The sequence below is a fragment of the Tursiops truncatus genome, chromosome 1 (genome assembly GCF_011762595.2).
Source record: "Tursiops truncatus isolate mTurTru1 chromosome 1, mTurTru1.mat.Y, whole genome shotgun sequence".
NCBI classification, from domain to species: Eukaryota; Metazoa; Chordata; class Mammalia; order Artiodactyla; family Delphinidae; genus Tursiops; species Tursiops truncatus.
The window spans coordinates 115,960,417-115,978,384 of NC_047034.1; the positions used below are offsets into that span (position 1 = coordinate 115,960,417).

General features: G+C 41.5%; 1 protein-coding gene and 1 non-coding gene across 3 annotated transcripts in view; one reads left to right on the plus strand and one right to left on the minus strand.

The window, feature by feature from the left end:
• Positions 1-17,968, minus strand: part of GIPC2 (GIPC PDZ domain containing family member 2) — an 85,145-nt gene that overhangs the window by 33,074 nt on the left and 34,103 nt on the right. For both annotated transcript variants that reach the window (XM_073788025.1, XM_033864405.2), the window contains exon 3: positions 11,627-11,807. In XM_073788025.1, coding sequence (XP_073644126.1) covers positions 11,627-11,807 — 181 coding nt within the window. The remainder of the gene's footprint in view (positions 1-11,626; positions 11,808-17,968) is intronic.
• LOC117309729 (U6 spliceosomal RNA) lies at positions 17,110-17,216 on the plus strand. The gene has a single exon (XR_004524044.1). It is a non-coding gene; the product is annotated as a U6 spliceosomal RNA (small nuclear RNA).

Genomic DNA, 17,968 nt, shown 5'->3' on the forward strand with positions numbered 1-17,968 from the left:
ACAAAAACAATCCTGCCAGGCTTCCCTGGTGGCACAGTGGTTAAGAATCCGCCTGCCAATGCAGGAGACAAGGGTTCGAGCCCTGCTCAGGGAAGATCCCACGTGCCGCGGAGCAACTAAGCCCGTGCGCCACAACTACTCAGCCTGCGCTCTAGAGCCCGTGAGCCACAACTACTGAGCCCGAGTGCCACAACTACTGAAGCCCATGCGCCTAGAGCCCGTGCTCCACAACAAGAGAAGCCACCCAATGAGAAGCCCGAGCACCGCAACGAAAAGTAGCCGCCGCTCTCCGCAACTAGGGAAAGCCCGCGCGCAGCAACAAAGACCCAAGGCAGCCAAAACTAAACATAAATAAATAAATAAATAAAATAAAATAAAATGTCTAGTTCATATTAAAAAAAACCACAGGGGGCTTCCCTGGTGGCGCAGTGGTTGGGAGTCCGCCTTCCGATGCGGGGGACGCGGGTTCGTGCCCCGGTCCGGGTGGATCCCGCGTGCCGCGGAGCGGCTGGGCCCGTGAGCCATGGCCGCTGGGCCTGCGCGTCCGGAGCCTGTGCTCCGCAACGGGAGAGGCCGCAACAGTGAGAGGCCCGCGTAACGCAAAAAAAAAAAACAAAACAAAACACACAATCCTGTCAATTTAAAAAGTTGATACAATGTAATCTACCACATTTCTAACATGGAACCATTTAAGATAATGTTAAAGAAAGCTGTTTAAAATAAGTATGATCATACAGTTAAAAATTATAAAGCTACTAAAAGTGGAATGATTCCGTTTCTCTACTTCCTAGACTAGGAATGCTAGACTTTTTTTTAAATAATTGTTTTCTGGTTATAAAAGTTAATATTTTGTAATTAAAACGTGAGAAACACAAGAAACCTAAAGAAACAAGTCATTCATAAACACACCACCACAGATAACTGTTAACATTTCAATATACATATACTGCAAGTCACTTCTTCTACATGTAAAGATAGTTTTTTACAAAAAACGGGATATTACTGTACATTGTTTTGTAATCTGTCTTTTCACTTAATATATCAAGCATTTTCCCATACACAAAGGGAACTGTTTATCTGCTTACATTTTTCTGAAGGCATACTCTGACAGTTTTGAGTATAATTTGTCAGATCCATTGTCTTACAATTACATGACACTTCCCATTATACAATGGGAAGAATGTGTATTATTAGAAATGTGTATTATTAGAAAAAGAGCAATTAGACCAATAAGTTATATTATCTTCACACTGTTCTACCATATTAAGGAAGCCACTTCCATGTTAGCATCAGTTTTGACCCCTTCATCCTACATGGCTATTTTAATTATCAAGCTTACAGACAGCTGAGAACTATTATCTACCTTCCACTCATGGTTGTTATTAATTCCAAAGGCTCCTTAAACATTGTAGTTCTAAGAGAAATCAATCACTGTTTAGGGTAAGTGACATGGGAAATACAGATTACAGAGCTTTCAGTATTATAGATTATAATAATTTTACCTTTCTTAGATTAAAAACATGAGCATTTAATAAGTTTTCCCTTAGAGAGAGTTTATAGCTAGAGTAGAAAAGAGTGACTATTTAGCCTAGGTCTTTATCCAGCTGAGTCTTTACACTGAAAACACATTTATCGGTTACACCCAGCGTTCATCTAACACATTGCCACACCCCACAAAAGAGAACTTGGCTCTTCATTTATCTTCTTCCATAGTATTTTTGTGGTAAATGCCAAACCAATGTCTAGCTAGATATAAGAAAGGCAGAACAAACTCTATGACATGAAAAGATGATTAAGTGGCATGTTCTAGCCCCCAAATTTGTCACTGTGAGTGCTTTAAACCTTTGCCAAAAAATACATGAGAGTGCCACTGTCACATAAAATGCAATACATCTAAAATTAAACTTCTCTCCCTTTCTCCCAAACCATTACTACATCCAATGGCCCCATTTCCAATGATCACTTTTATCACAGGCTCCAACGATAGAAACCTGGGGTTACATCTGCTTCTTCCAAGCCTTCTCTCTCCCTCTCTTAGCTAAAGTGCATCAACCCATCTCTAACCTCTAGTTGTGCCTCTGCAGTATTACTCAGGCTTTCTTCTTTCATGCGAATTCCCACTGCTGCCTCCAATCCCAGCCCTTATTATTTCCTCCTGGACTACTGCAGCAGCTTCTGACGTGGTTTCTCCTCCAATCAAATACAGCCAACATTCCTCCTCCGGGCTTAACTCCCCAGAGTCTATTTCATCATTTCATTCTTCAGTTCTAATATCTCCATGGTTCCCTGTTATCCTCTCCGACAAGCTCAGGTTCCCCACCTAGTTTTCAGAGGTCTTCTTAACACGGCCTGGAGCTATTTTTGCAGCCTGATTTGCTGCAGTCCCTCCAAGACTCTTTTCCACAGGAAACCCTCCTTCCTTGTCTGTACTTCCCCTGCCATCCTGCAAGGCCAAGTTCAAGTGCAATCTTCTTCAGGAATCTTTCTCACCTACTCCTATCTTTCCCCTCTTTAAACACCCACTTAAATGTCTGTAGTGGATTTAAATTTTTGCTCCACAGCTCTGGAGAAAAGAAATGTCAGGTTGAATCTGACTGGGAGCCCCTCACTCCACAGGTTTGGTGAGAAACTGAGTCTTGGTTTTTGCTTTGGGAGTCTCCCCTTCTCGGGATCCAGAGGGCTGATATGGTGCTCAGTCCAACATAGATCCTACTCTGAAGCTTGACCTCCAAGTCAGTGTGTCCAAGCCCAGGGCACAGGGGCTCTTTCACCTCCGATGGCAAGGTCACAGCTCTCACAGCCCTGATATCCCTTTGCAACTCTATCAGGAGTCCTATCACTTCTCATGGGGAGTTACATGGGAATGGGACACTGGTCCTTGATACTGGTGGGACATGCTATATAAGCCATCTGTCCCATGGCTTATCACTTTGGGAAAATTCCTTCGCAATCTTACCACGGCTCCCAGCCTCCCCCGCTCTCAGCTTCAGGACCCTTCTCCGTCATGGACAAATCAGCTCTCAGCTGAACTGCCCTTCGTTTAAATCTGCATTACAGCACGTATCATATGGTTTGCATTATAGTCTAAGAGGCAGTAACACATACTGTTAAGCGCAGAAGCCTCAGGAGCAAACAGGAATGGAGTACTATGACCTCAGGGAGGTATTCAACTGCCCAAAGCCTCAGTTAACTTATCTAGAAAACCTTCATAGGAATGACACAAGGATTGAATCAGGCCGGAATAGAAGTCCTAGTAGCAATGACTTACATTTATGCAGCACTGTGTGCCAAGCACTATTCTAAGTGCTCTACCTATATTAACACATTCAATCCCCACAACACTTTATGGATAAGTAAACAGGCATAGAAGGGAGTAAGTAAGTAGTCCAAGGTCACATAGGAAGTAAGCAGCAGAGGTAGGAATTCAACCCAAGCAGTGTGGCTCAGAATCTATGCCTTTAACCATTATACCATATTGCTTCTAATAAGCAATTGCTTCAAATGGTAGCTATTACGGTTATTGATAAACTACCTGATTCTTTTTTTTGGGGGGGGGGGTTCGCAGGCCTCTCACTGTTGTGGCCTCTCCCGTTGCGGAGCACAGGCTTTGGACGCACAGGCTCAGCGGCTAGGCCGTGGGATCTTCCCGGACGGGGGCACGAACCCGTGTCCCCTGCATCGGCAGGCGAACTCTCAACCGCTGCGCCACCAGGGAAGCCCAAACTACCTGATTCTTAATATATCTGCCTCCTTATGTAAATTGCAAGCTCCTTGAGGACAGGAAACATGCTGACTCATCCATTACAGCTGTTAGGGGCTGGCTCTGGAGGCTCACTGCAGGGGTTAGAAGCCTACCTCCCGCGTTCACTAGCTAACTCTAAAATCTTGGACAGATTGCTTAACTTTTTAGAATGGCTGTAAGGATTAAATTATTTCTGACTTAGAAAGTACTTAGAAAAGTGAACAGCAGCTATGGCAATGACATACTGATATAGTTCATTATTTGATGTGAGATGTGATTTACCATCTGTCTTTCCACGATCCGGAAGAGTGCCAGAGTTCTCAACAAATATTTGCTAATCACCAACTCACCCACATTGTTTGTCTTGCTTCATGTGGGGTTCATCCTGTTTCTAAAATTACTTCTTAAAGAAAGGGCTACACCTTCAAGGTAGTATCAGTAGTAATAATAGCAGCTAACTTCCACCAAAGACTTATATGCACCAGGGACTGTTCTGATTGTTTTTGTGTTTAATCATTTAATCCTCACAACGGCCCAATGTGGTCGATATTATTATCTTTACTTTCTGTGTGAGGAAACCAAAGCACAGAAAGGTTAATTCACCCAATGTCACATTAACACACAGCCCATATGTGGCAGAGTCTACGTACTTAACTACTTACACTTTGTTGTCCCTTTTGTAACTTTTTTCATATTCCACAGGATATTTAGTAGAATTCAGTATATATAAAAGTACCGGACTTCCCTCGTGGCACAGTGGTTAAGAATCCACCTGCCAATGCAGGGGACATGGGTTCGAACCCTGGTCCGTGAAGATCCCACATGCCATGGAGCAACTAAGCCCGTGCGCCACAGCTATTGAGCCTGTGCTCTAGAGCCCGTGTGCCACAACTACTGAAGCCCAAGAGCCTAGAGCCCATGCTCCACAACAAGAGAAGCCACCGCAATGAGAAGCCCGCGCACCGCAACAAAGAGTAGCCCCAGCTCGCCGCAACTAGAGAAAGCCCAGGCGCAGTAACGAAGACCCAACGCAGCCAAAAATAATTAAGAAAGAAAAAAAAAGTACCAAAAGCACTGTTGCTTGAAAAGTGTTCACTCAAAATAGCATGAATAGTAGAGAGTATTTTTTTAATGTTTGAAGTGTCTATCTAAGAAGTCATAATACTTAAAAGCCAAAGTTTCTCTTAATAGCAAATAGACTTAGTCTTTGAAAATGAGCACATTAGTTAAGCTGAATCACGAAGATGAGGTACAAGTTTTCCAGCTGTGAATGACTCAAGGGAATCGGACGTACTTCACATACTGAACATCCTATTCTGATGGGCACATAGCACAGAAATGAGGTCTCTAAAAGAAGACATAGCCCAGAGATCTGTAACAAAATCTAACCCCAAAACAACGACTATCGATGCTTTAGGAGGCCAACATTCTTTCAACTCCCTTTGTTTTCAAAACACTTTACTGATACATTTCATACCTCCTTCCACAAACCTCTTTCCATAAAGTGGAACAATTACAAATTAAAGAAATTCTCCAGGATAAGTTAAGTGGAGACTCATCTAAATAAAATCAAGGCCTCATAACATTTAATAATTAAAAGGCCTCGTAAGAAAACAAACCAGTTGAACTAGTCTGATCCTTCAGCCAGTTAAATGGAAGAATGAATTTTCACAGCCCTGGGAAAATCTAGGTTTACAGGGCAAACTCTGAAGGGTTGAGCTCATTGTGGAGACATGTTCCTTTTCACTGGCTAAAGAGAAAAGGAAGTGAGCCATGCCCTAAAAAAATTACCACTAGAGACATTCCAGCCGATACTTGATAAGAACTGGGAAGGCTGCCATCAACTCATGGCTAGAAGATGGAAAATTTGGATTGGAATGCAGCTGACCAGGAGAAACCATGTTAGGTATGAATAAGATTTCCCATTAAATTACAAGTTTTCAACAAGGGGGTCATTTAAACCAGTCGTTTTCAAATGTTTTTGTTTTTTGTTTTCTGTGGGTTTTTTTGCTGTGACACAGTGACAAATATATATAATACATTATATCATGACATATATTACATATCTGAGACACCCATATGCATACACAGAAACACTGAAACTGAAACAATGCTTACCCTTACTAGGCACAAAGCACTATGAAATTTTCAGTTCTATTCTACTTTGTGCTCCGAACACACTAGTTGAGACCTACTGGCTGAAAAACAGCTATTTAAACCAGCAGAGGAGATTCTGAGGGTATGTTTTATAATAGTGTTTATTCCTCCCTCAGAGTCCCATAGCCAACATAGGAAAGCTGCGATGGCGCGTCTGCTCTTGGGACAAGTGACTTGTTCCTTGAGTGCTTGGGCAAAGGCCACCCAGAAGCTGGCTCTTCCAAGTCCAGCCATTCCTCACTGTGCTGACTCCTTCTCTTTCTATCCCTTGAATGTTGGGGTTCCCCCAGGGCTCTGTTTTTGGCCTTTTTCTCTTATTACTCTGAGTAACTGGATCTACTTCCATGGCTTCAAGTTACTCAGAAATCCCATTCCCTAGGTCCCAATTCTAAATGCCCATCTACATCTAACGCATTTCCAACTGAACTGTCCCACAGATTTCAAACTTGTAAGGCCAAAATGGTACTGTAAGTACAATCTCTCTTCCCTGTCTCCTCGCCCAAATCTTTCTTTTCCAGTTTTCCTCCTCTCAAGGAAGAGCACCACACACAATCCACAGATCTGTGGATGATCATTTGCAACTTCTTTTCCTATACCTCAACATCCAATGCGTTACCAATTTTACCTTCTTAATATTCAGTGGTATGCAGGTAAATGTTTCACAGTCACCTTTCCAGGTTAAAAAAAAAAAAAAAGCCCTGACTTGCAGCACTTCTCTATTTCTGTGACGCAAATACCGCACCAGAGCCCATTTCAAGCAACTGACTTGATGTCACTGAACATGGAATTGAAGAGACGGGCACTAATGGCTCCAGCACACCACCATCTAATACTCAGAACCATTTCTTATCTCTGTGCCTACTGGCACTGTCTCCGGATTTCATCTTGCTTCTCCTCAACACAATAGAGTCTTTACTGACTTCCTGACCTTTTACTCATACCCTACCTCTGTGACATAGTCTCCAAAATACCTCTCTAAAATCCAGGTCTCATTATGCTTCTCCCCTGCCTAAACCCCTTCAGTGGTTCTCCACTGTCCACTCTTTATCTATATACATAAGGCCCTTGATAATTTGGTGCCCACTGACTCTTGGGCTTTGTCTCTTGCCACACCACAACCTATAACCTCTATTCCAGTCACACCCACATACATCATATTCTAAGGTATATGATACTGCTTCATACTTCTGCACCTTTGCTTGTTCTATTCCTACTCCCTAGGACAACCTTCCCTGATTCATTCCTTGAGTAAGCCTCTTAGGATTCAGCTCAAACTCCTTCTCCAGGAAGCATTTCCTAAACTCCTTGGTTGGTTTGATGTATCCCACTTTTAGACCTCCAGTACATTCTACCACCTCTAACACCCTTCATTGAAATTTTTTCATATCCATCTCTTCTCACTAGACATGGGTTGTTTTTTCTTTTCTTTTCTTCTTTTTTTTTTTGGCTGTGTTGGGTCTTTGTTGCTGTGTGAGGGCTTTCTCTAGTTGCGGCGAGCGGGGGCTACTCTTCGTTGCAGTGTGCAGGCTTCTCACTGTGGTGGCTTCTCTTGCTGCAGAGCACAGGCCTCAGTAGTTGTGGCACGCGGGCTTCAGTATTTGTGGCTTGCAGGCTCTAGAGGGCAAGCTCAGTAGTTGTGGCACACAGGCTTAGTTGCACCGCGGCATGTGGGATCTTCCCGGACCAGGGATTGAACCCGTGTCCCCTGCACTGGCAGGCGGACTCTTAACCACTGCACCACCAGGGAAGTCCCTAGACATGCATTTCTTGAAGGCAAGAACTGGATTTTATTTATGGAATACCAAGTATGTAGTATGGTGATGGAACACAGTAGTTTCTCGATGAACAGTGACTCTTATCCCAGCAACTAACACCCTAAGACCAGTATATACTAATTACTCAAATATTCATTGAATGAAAACATATTGGTAAGTTCTTGCCATCTGCCCAAGGCCAAAGGACTGCTAAGACACCCAACCTATACCTTCTATATTGTCAGGAAGTCCAAGATCTACTGCCATAGTCAAAGAACTTGCACTATATTTTCTTTTTTTGCTTCTTGGCCTCTGTATTAGTTTCCTGGGGCTGCCATAACAAAGGACCACATGGCTTAAACAACAAAAACTTATTTTCCTACAGTTATGGGGGCTAGACGTCTGTTACCAGGGTTACTTTCTTCTGAGGCCTCTCTCCTTGGCTTGCAGTTCATGTTCACAAGGCATTCGCCTCCTACATGTCTCCATATCCAATTTTTCTCTTCTTGTAAATACACCAGTCATATTGGACCAGGGGGCCACCCTAATGACGTCATTTTAACTTAGTTACCTCTTTGAAGATCCTATCTCCAAATATTGTCACATTCTGAGGTACTGGAGATTAGGACTTCAACATACAAATTTTAGGGGGACAAAATTCAGTCCATAACAGCTTCCTACTAGACTGTGAGCTTCTCAAGAGGCAGGAGCTATAACTTAGTCTTTTTTTCTTAGTATCTGCTAGGCATAGCAGAGTACCTGGAACACAGCAGATTCTCAAATTATTTGTGGGATACATAAATGAAGGACCTTCAAGGAGTGTAGTCCAAATCTATGGAGTGAGGTCCCTTCCAAATTTGGTGGCCAGCACCAAGAAGAATATGGCTTTAGCCTTTCCCTGAAAGAAAGTTAGATACTGTCATGGTCTCCAGATAGCCCACTGCCAAACAGCCATCTATATAGCACCCAAAACTTAGTAGAATAATAAAATCCTTAAGACTAGACACCCAAAGCCAGTTGACAATACCCTCCTCCCTCCAGACTCATTCTGATACACCAGACTGACAGCATCATGCATGGATAGAGTCAGATTCAAAGTCAAGAGAAAACAAACACTTCTCTACCTAAAGAACAAGACGTAAAAGCTTAGAGAAATGGTTAAATGGACATCTGCCTTTTCCTACCCAAAAGGAAACTTCCTCCCCTTCACTGTTCTGTGTGATTTTGGTGGGCCTGTCAATTATGTAGTCTACCTTCCCCACTATCAAGACAGACACACGACCTAATAAGTACCCCCCTGCCAGGAATTTGAATCCTAAGTGGGGTAACATGAAGACAGGAAATAACTGGAGGGAGTCAATTAAGCCAGTACCATGAAGGGCTCCTTGTTCACACATCCCTGAAACAGCCTCAGTTCCTACCTTTCCAAGACTTGATTGAACTTTCTTTGTTTCTGAGACCTACTTGATAGTCTTTCCCAAAAATGTCTTTTCCTTAAATTAGATAGTGCTTATTCTGTAGCTCTCAAAGAATCTTGACACATATAGTGGCCCCTAGAAGTGGAGTGTGGATAGTGGTGGGTGTAAAATATGGAAATAAAACAGGCAGTACGGGTTCCCTCATCAGCGGTTAAGAAGTTGTGTTCATCATACCTGCTATGCCAGCACAAAGCAGCCAACTACATTATTCCCTCCTATATTTTGGGACACAGCCCACATGCCTCCCCAGGCTAAATCTTTGGGAAGCTGATAGGAAAATCTCAAGATATTGGAGTGTGTGGCTATTTCTGACAGCTTTTGGTTAAGTCCAAGAAATGACTTAGGCCATCTTGGCTGAAGCTATCTGAATGCAAAGAAGAGAATTCTGCCTCATGTAGACTGGCCCTTTCTCCTGGTAGGAATCCATGATGACAGAGTCAGATCATGAAGGACTTTAAATTTGAATCAATGAAACTGCTAGAAAAACACAGGAAGGAAGGAAACATAGCAAAAGATAAGATGGGGATGGAGAGAATGGGTCCAAGACTGGTCCTCCAAGTACCTCCTGATGTATATTCCCTCCCTGGCAAAGAGCTAAGTGCTGGAATAAGGCCACAGGGTAAGGAACAAGCTAGCATTGCCTTTATCCTAGAGTCAAAAAGACAGGCACCAAAATTAAGGGCTGAAGGGTGGAAAGAGAAGCAAGGCCTACTTCTAAGAGAAATCCCCGGGCTAGGGCCCAGAGGCAAACCTTGATCTACAGAGTGAAAAATGCATATACACCAGCAGGTGTTACATTGAGTTAAGCTGCCATTGAAACCATGGAAAATAAAAACTTGTCACTGCCCCAAAATCAATCTCCAGGTATCCTAACTCATACCACCAGAATGTGAGCTGCCTGAAATAATATACCCCCATTAGGAAACTCCTTTTCAAATTTGTCCATGGAATTCATATGAAGCAAAAGAGCAGGTTCAGCCAACGCAGACACATAAGGCAGTGAAGTACACCAACCGTCCGTACATGTATCTCAAATATTGAAGGAAAAAAATCTAATCATGGAGCAATAATACCCAAATACAATGACCTCTGTAACATCCAAGACTATTACCAACCTAACATCCAAGTTAAGGTGTACCAGCAACTTTCTACAAAAGAACACAGGGACCACACAATTTATATGCAGACAAGGAAAAACAGGAAGAGATCGACTCTGGAAAACAGATTCTATGGTAGAAATAAATGTAGAAAGAAATTATATTTCTTGAGCTGTACTAAGAGAATAATTTTGATTTACAAAGAGTCTAAATCAGATACTGTTTATCTCAAACTGCCTACATCCTATCAGTTTATATGCTGTGATACCTGGGAAGTTGGTTACCAAATAAAGCCATTTCAAAAGGGGCTGCTGGATAGAACTCTGCGTGATGGCCCACCTTCCTCTGTGGGAAGTGAGCTCAGATGCTGTGATGTACCATGCAGAACCACGGTATCTGCAGCAGTGGTTCCTAGAATGGTCCCTCCAGGAGCACTACTGGCATAAGGCATCCTTTTCTTACATCTTCTTGGAACTCTGTCACCCACAAGCAATACCACCTACACTGCATTTCTATTAAATGGCACAGAATCGCTTGGAAGCAGAGAAAGTGTTTCAATTTCGTATGGCTAGGATCTGCCCCTTACTTGCTTAGGGTGGGGAAATGTAATTGCCCAGACCCACTGCATTCACTCATCATTGTCATTAACTGCCCTGAGAAAAGCCATTAGAGACAAACTATAAGGAATATTTATGCTTTGTGAGCAAAGGAAAGAACATAAGGTGGGTGGAGTCACAGATGAGCAAGGGCAGGCTGAGAATGATTCTGCTGAAGATATTTTAACACTGATGAACACTAGGCCATCATTTGGCTTATTAAAATAGTTCTGGGTAGTGAGAGAGAAGCTGGCACATTTTCCTGTAGATGAGATAGCCCTAGGGGTTTGAACAGCAGTTGGAACACAGCTGCCATGGCTAAAACCAAGCAAGTACAGATGTCACACCAAAGTAGAAGCAATTTCATACCATTCCACACTGCCAAGTTTAAAATGCCAATGGAGGAAGAGTATTGAAGGAAGTCTTTAAAATAGACCAAATAACTACTTTAAATACCAATTCTGTGTGTAACTAAAATTTTTGCTATTGAGGTCCATGAGTGACAGATACCACTGTTCAGAGAGCTCAGTCAAAAATCTCCCTGCTCGGCAAGATGAACGCAATACAAGGTGCTGTTCTTCAAGCTTGGAGCAAATTGAGTCACTATACATGACACTTTATAACTCCAAAATGTCTTTTTAAGAAAATGTCCTTCTAGGTAATCTTTTTCTCCTTCAATGGTTGTTTTCCTTATAAGTAGAGCTTATCTATCACTTCCTATGTTCTTAACTGATATACAAAAGCACATGGTACCATATCACAGTACTCATTTCCCTGAGAAAGATAAACCAAACCGACTTACCAAAGGCCTTCTTAGGTTCTATTAACTTCAAGGTAAAGAGTTCCTCTTTTTTTAATTCCTTTAACTTCTTAGCAACATCAAAGTGACGCCACCCAAGGATAGTTTCTCCATTGATGGCTTCAATGTGATCCCCCACACAGATTGTTTTAACTGAGTCAATTATGCTGCCATCTTTAATTCTCTGAAAGAAAATGAAGGGTAATACTTAATATAAAATAGCACTGTGTAACATTACTTATCGTGCTCTTGAGACATTACATACAATATACTGACACATCAACAAGGCAGTTTAATGTTCAGTTAAAGACAGAAGCCCAAACAACAAAGACAACCATCCTACTCCCAATCATTCTTTTTTTTTTTTTTTTTTTTTTTTTTTTTTTTTTTTTTTGCGGTACGCGGGCCTCTCACTGTTGTGGCCTCTCCCGTTGCGGAGCACAGGCTCCGGACGCACAGGCTCAGCGGCCATGGCTCGCGGGCCCAGCCGCTCCGGGGCATGTGGGATCCTCCCGGACCGGGGCACGAACCCGTGTCCCCTGCATCGGCAGGCGGACTCTCAACCGCTGCGCCACCAGGGAAGCCCCCCAACCATTCTTATTTATCATTCAGAATTCAGCTTCCATCACAGTCACCACCTCCTCTGAGTAGCTTTTCCTGACACCTCCCAGCCCACTCCAAGACTAGGTAAGGTGCCACTCTCATGTAGTACTTTCTGCTACATAAGTTGAGCTCTAAGCTAGGTACTTTACATTCGCCATCTCAATTAATTTTAACAAACTTTATGAGAGTCTCATGTCTCGATCAGAAGATCAAGGAATTTGCCAAGTTCAACAAACCATACTGCAATTGTTCATTTATCTCTCAGTCTCCACTACTGAACTGTAATATCCTTGGGGACAGAGATGGTCTTCTTCACCACTGCCCTGTGCCTAGCACAACATCTGCACAGAAAAGTCCCTCCATAAATGATTGTTGAATCATTTCAACATGAGGCCCATTACATCAGAATAAAGCTTGAGCTTCTTCTACCAGCTACAGTTTTTTAAACCTTAGTTACAAATGCAAGACAAGAATTGGTAGTTAAGAATATTGATACTTGGGCTTCCCTGGTGGCGCAGTGGTTGAGAGTCCGCCTGCCGATACAGGGGACGCGGGTTCGTGCCCCGGTCCGGGAAGATCCCACATGCCACAGAGCGGCTGGGCCCGTGAGCCATGGCCACTGAGCCTGCGCATCCAGAGCCTGTGCTCCGCAACGGGAGAGGCCACAACAGTGAGAGGCCCGCGTACCATAAAAAAAAAAAAAAAAAAAAGAATATTGATACTTAAGAGACAGGTGTGGTTACCAGTTGTGGAGCCAATGAGAAGGATGTTATACCATCGCTTTTCATTCATATATTTTAGGTGAGGAGAACTTAGGACCCAAGGAGAAATATCAAATTGGTCTTTCCTAACTCTATCATAGGTATGTACAATATATCAGTAGCGCAGAGTTTCAAGATGAGGTGTAAGACTCCCTAACATAATCCTAAGAATTTCTGAAAAGATTTTAGGGACAGAAGCTCCAGAAAGCTCTGCACAGGTAACAGCCGCACAGAGGATGTACAAATTCTTCAACAGTGGTGAGGAACACGGCAAAATGCAGGCCACAGTCTGCCTCGGGCATCACAAATCCTTTGTGAGAATGACAGGCTGGAAATATTAGGGGCTGCTGCTATTGTGTAACTGAAGTGTGTGTATTCCCCACTCTTGCCAGGTGGAGTAACAACATCTTCTGAGGCAGCAGGGGATTGATTACTGCGTCCACGAGTTGAGAGACAAACCGATCTCAAGTACCCCAACATCTCCATAATACTGTCATAAGAAAAAACAAGTTGTAGAAGACTAACCTAGAAAGGTTGGGCATTTTTAATTTTTAAATTGTATTACAATATACCAAAACTTACAGTGGGTTTCTTTTTTACCCCCCCAATTTTAAGAACACTGATATGTTCATTGTAATAACTGTTAACAGGCTTTATGCTAATGACACAATAATGCTTATTCACACGGAGATTATTGTCATTACAGGTAGTTAATTTTAAAGGAAAAAAACCAGAAATTTCATAATCTAAGTGACAATGTTTTTTTAGTAAGTCCATATTTGACACATAAACTGGAGAAACAAACAAGGGTAACAAACACTGTACTGAGTGGTAACAAACCACTCAGTACACCTGGAGTTTTCAAACTGTCATAGAAACATAAGTGAGATTAAACAAAAGATTAGAGTTTAAAGAAACAAAGCAAAAAAATGTAATATTCTGTCATCTAACCTTTCTTAAGTCACTAGAGAATATGAAAATCTATAACTCTGACTTTCTTCATTTTTATTCTAAGTTGTTTCTTGATACATTCTGAACCTATTTTTTCCTTTGATCAACTATACCATACAAATTTCACTTCCACATATTTTTAGTTTAAGACATACTGTTGTAATTTTATTAAAAACAAGCACTATATAAAACTAAATGAAAGACTTTAAAGACATGTATGAATCTTACCAGTAAATTAAATGGCAGAGTAACAGAAATCTAGGGTCACCAGGACCTATGAGTAGCCACAGGTCACAAGAAAGGTGCCCAGAGAGAGGGAGGAAGGGCAATTACCAGAAGTCAGCAGGTAGCAAGGTGAGAATCCAGGTGGGCAAGAGAAAAGTCAATGCATATGTAATCATCAGGGCCAGTGGATAAGAATCTGGGATGAAGAGAGAGGAAAATCGACATAAGAAACTTGGAGAAAGGCACCATAGGTGAACCAGATATAGAAGCAAAGTGGGAGACACTGATGATATATTTTGTGGGTGACCTGAGCCTTAGCTTCCTAAATAGATAGAATAAAGAATGAGGTAGCGGGCCTCCCTGGTGGTGCAGTGGTTGAGAGTCCGCCTGCCGATGCATGGGACACGGGTTCGTGCCCCCGTCCGGGAAGATCCCACATGCCGCGGAGCGGCTGGGCCTGTGAGCCGTGGCCGCTAAGCCTGCGCATCCGGAGCCTGTGCTCCGCAATGGGAGAGGCCGCAACAGTGAGAGGCCCGCATACCGCAAAAAAAAAAAAAAAAAGAATGAGGTAGCAACTGAAACAAGTTTCTGCAATTTAATATACTTTAATAATCATACCATAACTTGATATAGATTAATAATATTGCTAAAAGTGCTACTCGGGCACAAAGGACCAGCAAGAAAAAAGAGGCATTAATTCTATATTTATATTTACTGAGTTACTTAATATCATTCTCTTAAACACTTAGAACTTTCTCTCATCTGGCTTTGGAGCTTGATGCTGCAAAATGTGAAGACAACATTAAATATTTTTTGGAAGGTAGGATTTACAATATTATTAAACTTAGAGGTTCCCAAACATTTCAGACCGTTATTATATTAACTTCTATTAACTCATCCCATATAGTTACAAAATTCTATCTTCTAATCACAAATCAGCAGAACTCTAGGGTGGCATCCCACCATCCTCAAAGTCTTAAGCATTGACTCGAGGTTGTTTGAGCCGACCCTGCCCACATGGTCAGCAACTCTGAGTCTCTGCTGCTGACCCTCCAAACACTGTCCTCAAACCTTGTTCATAATAATAAACATGCAGACAACAATTGTAAATAGCTATTTCATTTAGTCCTAACAAGCCTGGGAGGGGAAATATTTAATATTCCTTTAGTGAATGAAGAAATCAAAGCACAGTGATGACATGGCTTAACCAAAATAACACAGCTAATAAATAAGAAAACTGGTTTTCAAAGAGAGGTGGTATAATTATGAGACACCATACTCTTTCCTCAAAACACTCCCAATCAAACAGATCTAACTAACCCAGATGTCTGGTTAAGAAAGAAAGAAAGTCACATGAATAATTCAAGATCTTCTGACTCAAGACCGGAGTTTGGGGTTGTAGTTATCCAAGATGATCTATCACCTTGATAATCATTTTACGATACTAAGTGTATCAAATCAATACATTGTACACCTTAAATTTACACCATGTTATATGTCAACTATACCTCAATAAAGCTGGAAAAAGGTGACCTATCACCTTTGAACTTTTTTTTTTTTTTACAAACTCCACCCTCCTACTTTACTTTTTCTTACCTCTACTAAAGCTGTTCTTCATCTATATCATGGCCTCCAGATCTCAAATATTACCTCTTTTCTCAGATCACCACTTCTATTCTTGCTTTACATGCCTCTTCTCAGAGATCCTAGCTTCCATCCCAGAACTGCCCCCGCCCCCGCCCCCCGAGTCCCTTAATCTTGTACAATTATTAGTTCTGGATAAATAATCAAAATATTAGAAATATATGAGTACCATATTTCTCAAAGGATCATGCTAAAATGTGATTTAGTTCTAGTAAAGTAAAAGTATCCCGAAGTATACAGATTTCTATAAGATATTCTGAAAATGACAGTTCTGTGGTTATTTATAAGTTACTTCAATTCTAAATCAACTTAGGTTTTCATTTCTTAATTGCATAGTATAAGCCCTTATTTTTATTTTGAATCTATAAGTATTCTCTTCTGTTAAACTAGGGAAAAGGAAACAAGAGTTCAGAGGTCAAATCTGGCCTACCATTTGTTTTTATACGACCCATGAGTTATGAATGGTTTTACCTTTTTTAATGGTTGGGAAAAAATAAAAGAATATCTGTGACATGTGAAAATTATACAAAATTCAGATTACAGTGTCCATAAAGAAGATTTTACTAAAAGATATCTATGCTCATAGTTTAAGTATTGTATATAACTTCTGTGCTACAACGTTGAGTTGAGTAGTTGCAACAAAGATTGTATGACCCTAAAATTTAATGAAGCCTAAAATATTCACTACCTGGCCCTTTATAGAAAATGTACGCCAACTCTGGTCTTGAACTATTTTAGGAATTTGTAGAGTTTGTTGTAAGTATACTCTGATTTTTCTGATTAAGTTATTTATATATATTTTCCTGGGAAATGTTAAGACTTGGGTACAAAAGTTATACATGTTTAAGTCTGCTGTCTTTCCACCTGAAGAGGCTTATCAGTGAGAACCATGTGGTACTAGTAAATACATTTCTCTGCCATCGATCTCATCTCCTAAGTATGTGATGATTTGTTGTTGTTGCTATTTATTAAGTTATTAGCTATCAATTATAAGTACTATCAAACATTTCAGAGGTGTCATCAGTTTATACCCAAATAATCCTATAAAGTAGGTGCTAATATTCCATTTGAGAGAAGGCACAGAAATGACTTTAATGACTTGTCCAAGGTCACACAGCAAGTAAATAAATGGTTGAAGCAAGACCAAAAGCAGGCCCGATTCTAAAGCCCGTGGTCCTATACACCACTGCACTGCCTTCCTAATCATGGACTCCTTCCTCCTCACCCTTGTCTGAATCCCCACAACACTGTTCTCTTACATCAACCTTCACTGACTTGCAGCCACTGCTAAAAGCATATCAAGTACTCATTTCAGCAGCACATACACTAAAATTGGAACCATACAGAGAAGATTAGCATAGTCCCCAAACAAGGATGACATGCGAACTCTTGGAACATTACATTTTTTCTGCTTATCTTGGCAAAAACACTGGAAGAGTGAGCCAGAAATTAACAAAATTGATTACTTTAAGGAGTGGGGAAAATGAGTAAATGGGGATCACAGAAGGAGCGACATCTCTGAATACATCTTTTATTATAGTTTTAACTTTTGAAACCATTTTACATACTCAGAAAATTAAATCAACATGAGAGGAAAAACTCAAACTCAATTTGAATAGAAGCAAATGGATTCAACAGTATTTCAAATGAATAAAATTCATGGGGTGGGTGGGGGAGGGTTCCCTGGTGGCACAGTCGTTGAGAGTCCGCCTGCCGATGCAGGGGACACGGGTTCGTGCCCCGGTCCGGGAGGATCCCACATGCCCCGGAGCGGCTGGGCCTGCGAGCCATGGCCGCTGAGCCTGCGCGTCCGGAGCCTGTGCTCCGCAACGGGAGAGGCCACAACAGTGAGAGGCACGCGTACAGAAGAAAAAAAAAAAAAAATCATGGGGTGGGGGAAGGAGGGGCAAGTGAGAACCTATTCCAAGTTAACTTCTGAAGAGAATACTTTGTGTACATACATTTAAAGACAAAAAAATGCATAGAAATCTTGAACTCTTAATAGATTTTTCAGAGTACAAATACAGCAATTCTGAAACTATTTTATGTATATTGTAGAAATAAGGAAATAAGTAAATATTTCAATAATCTTGAGAGCAAATATTTTAGTGGGGAAGCCAAGGTAGCACCTTGTGGGGCAGGATTAGATTGGAGGCATAAT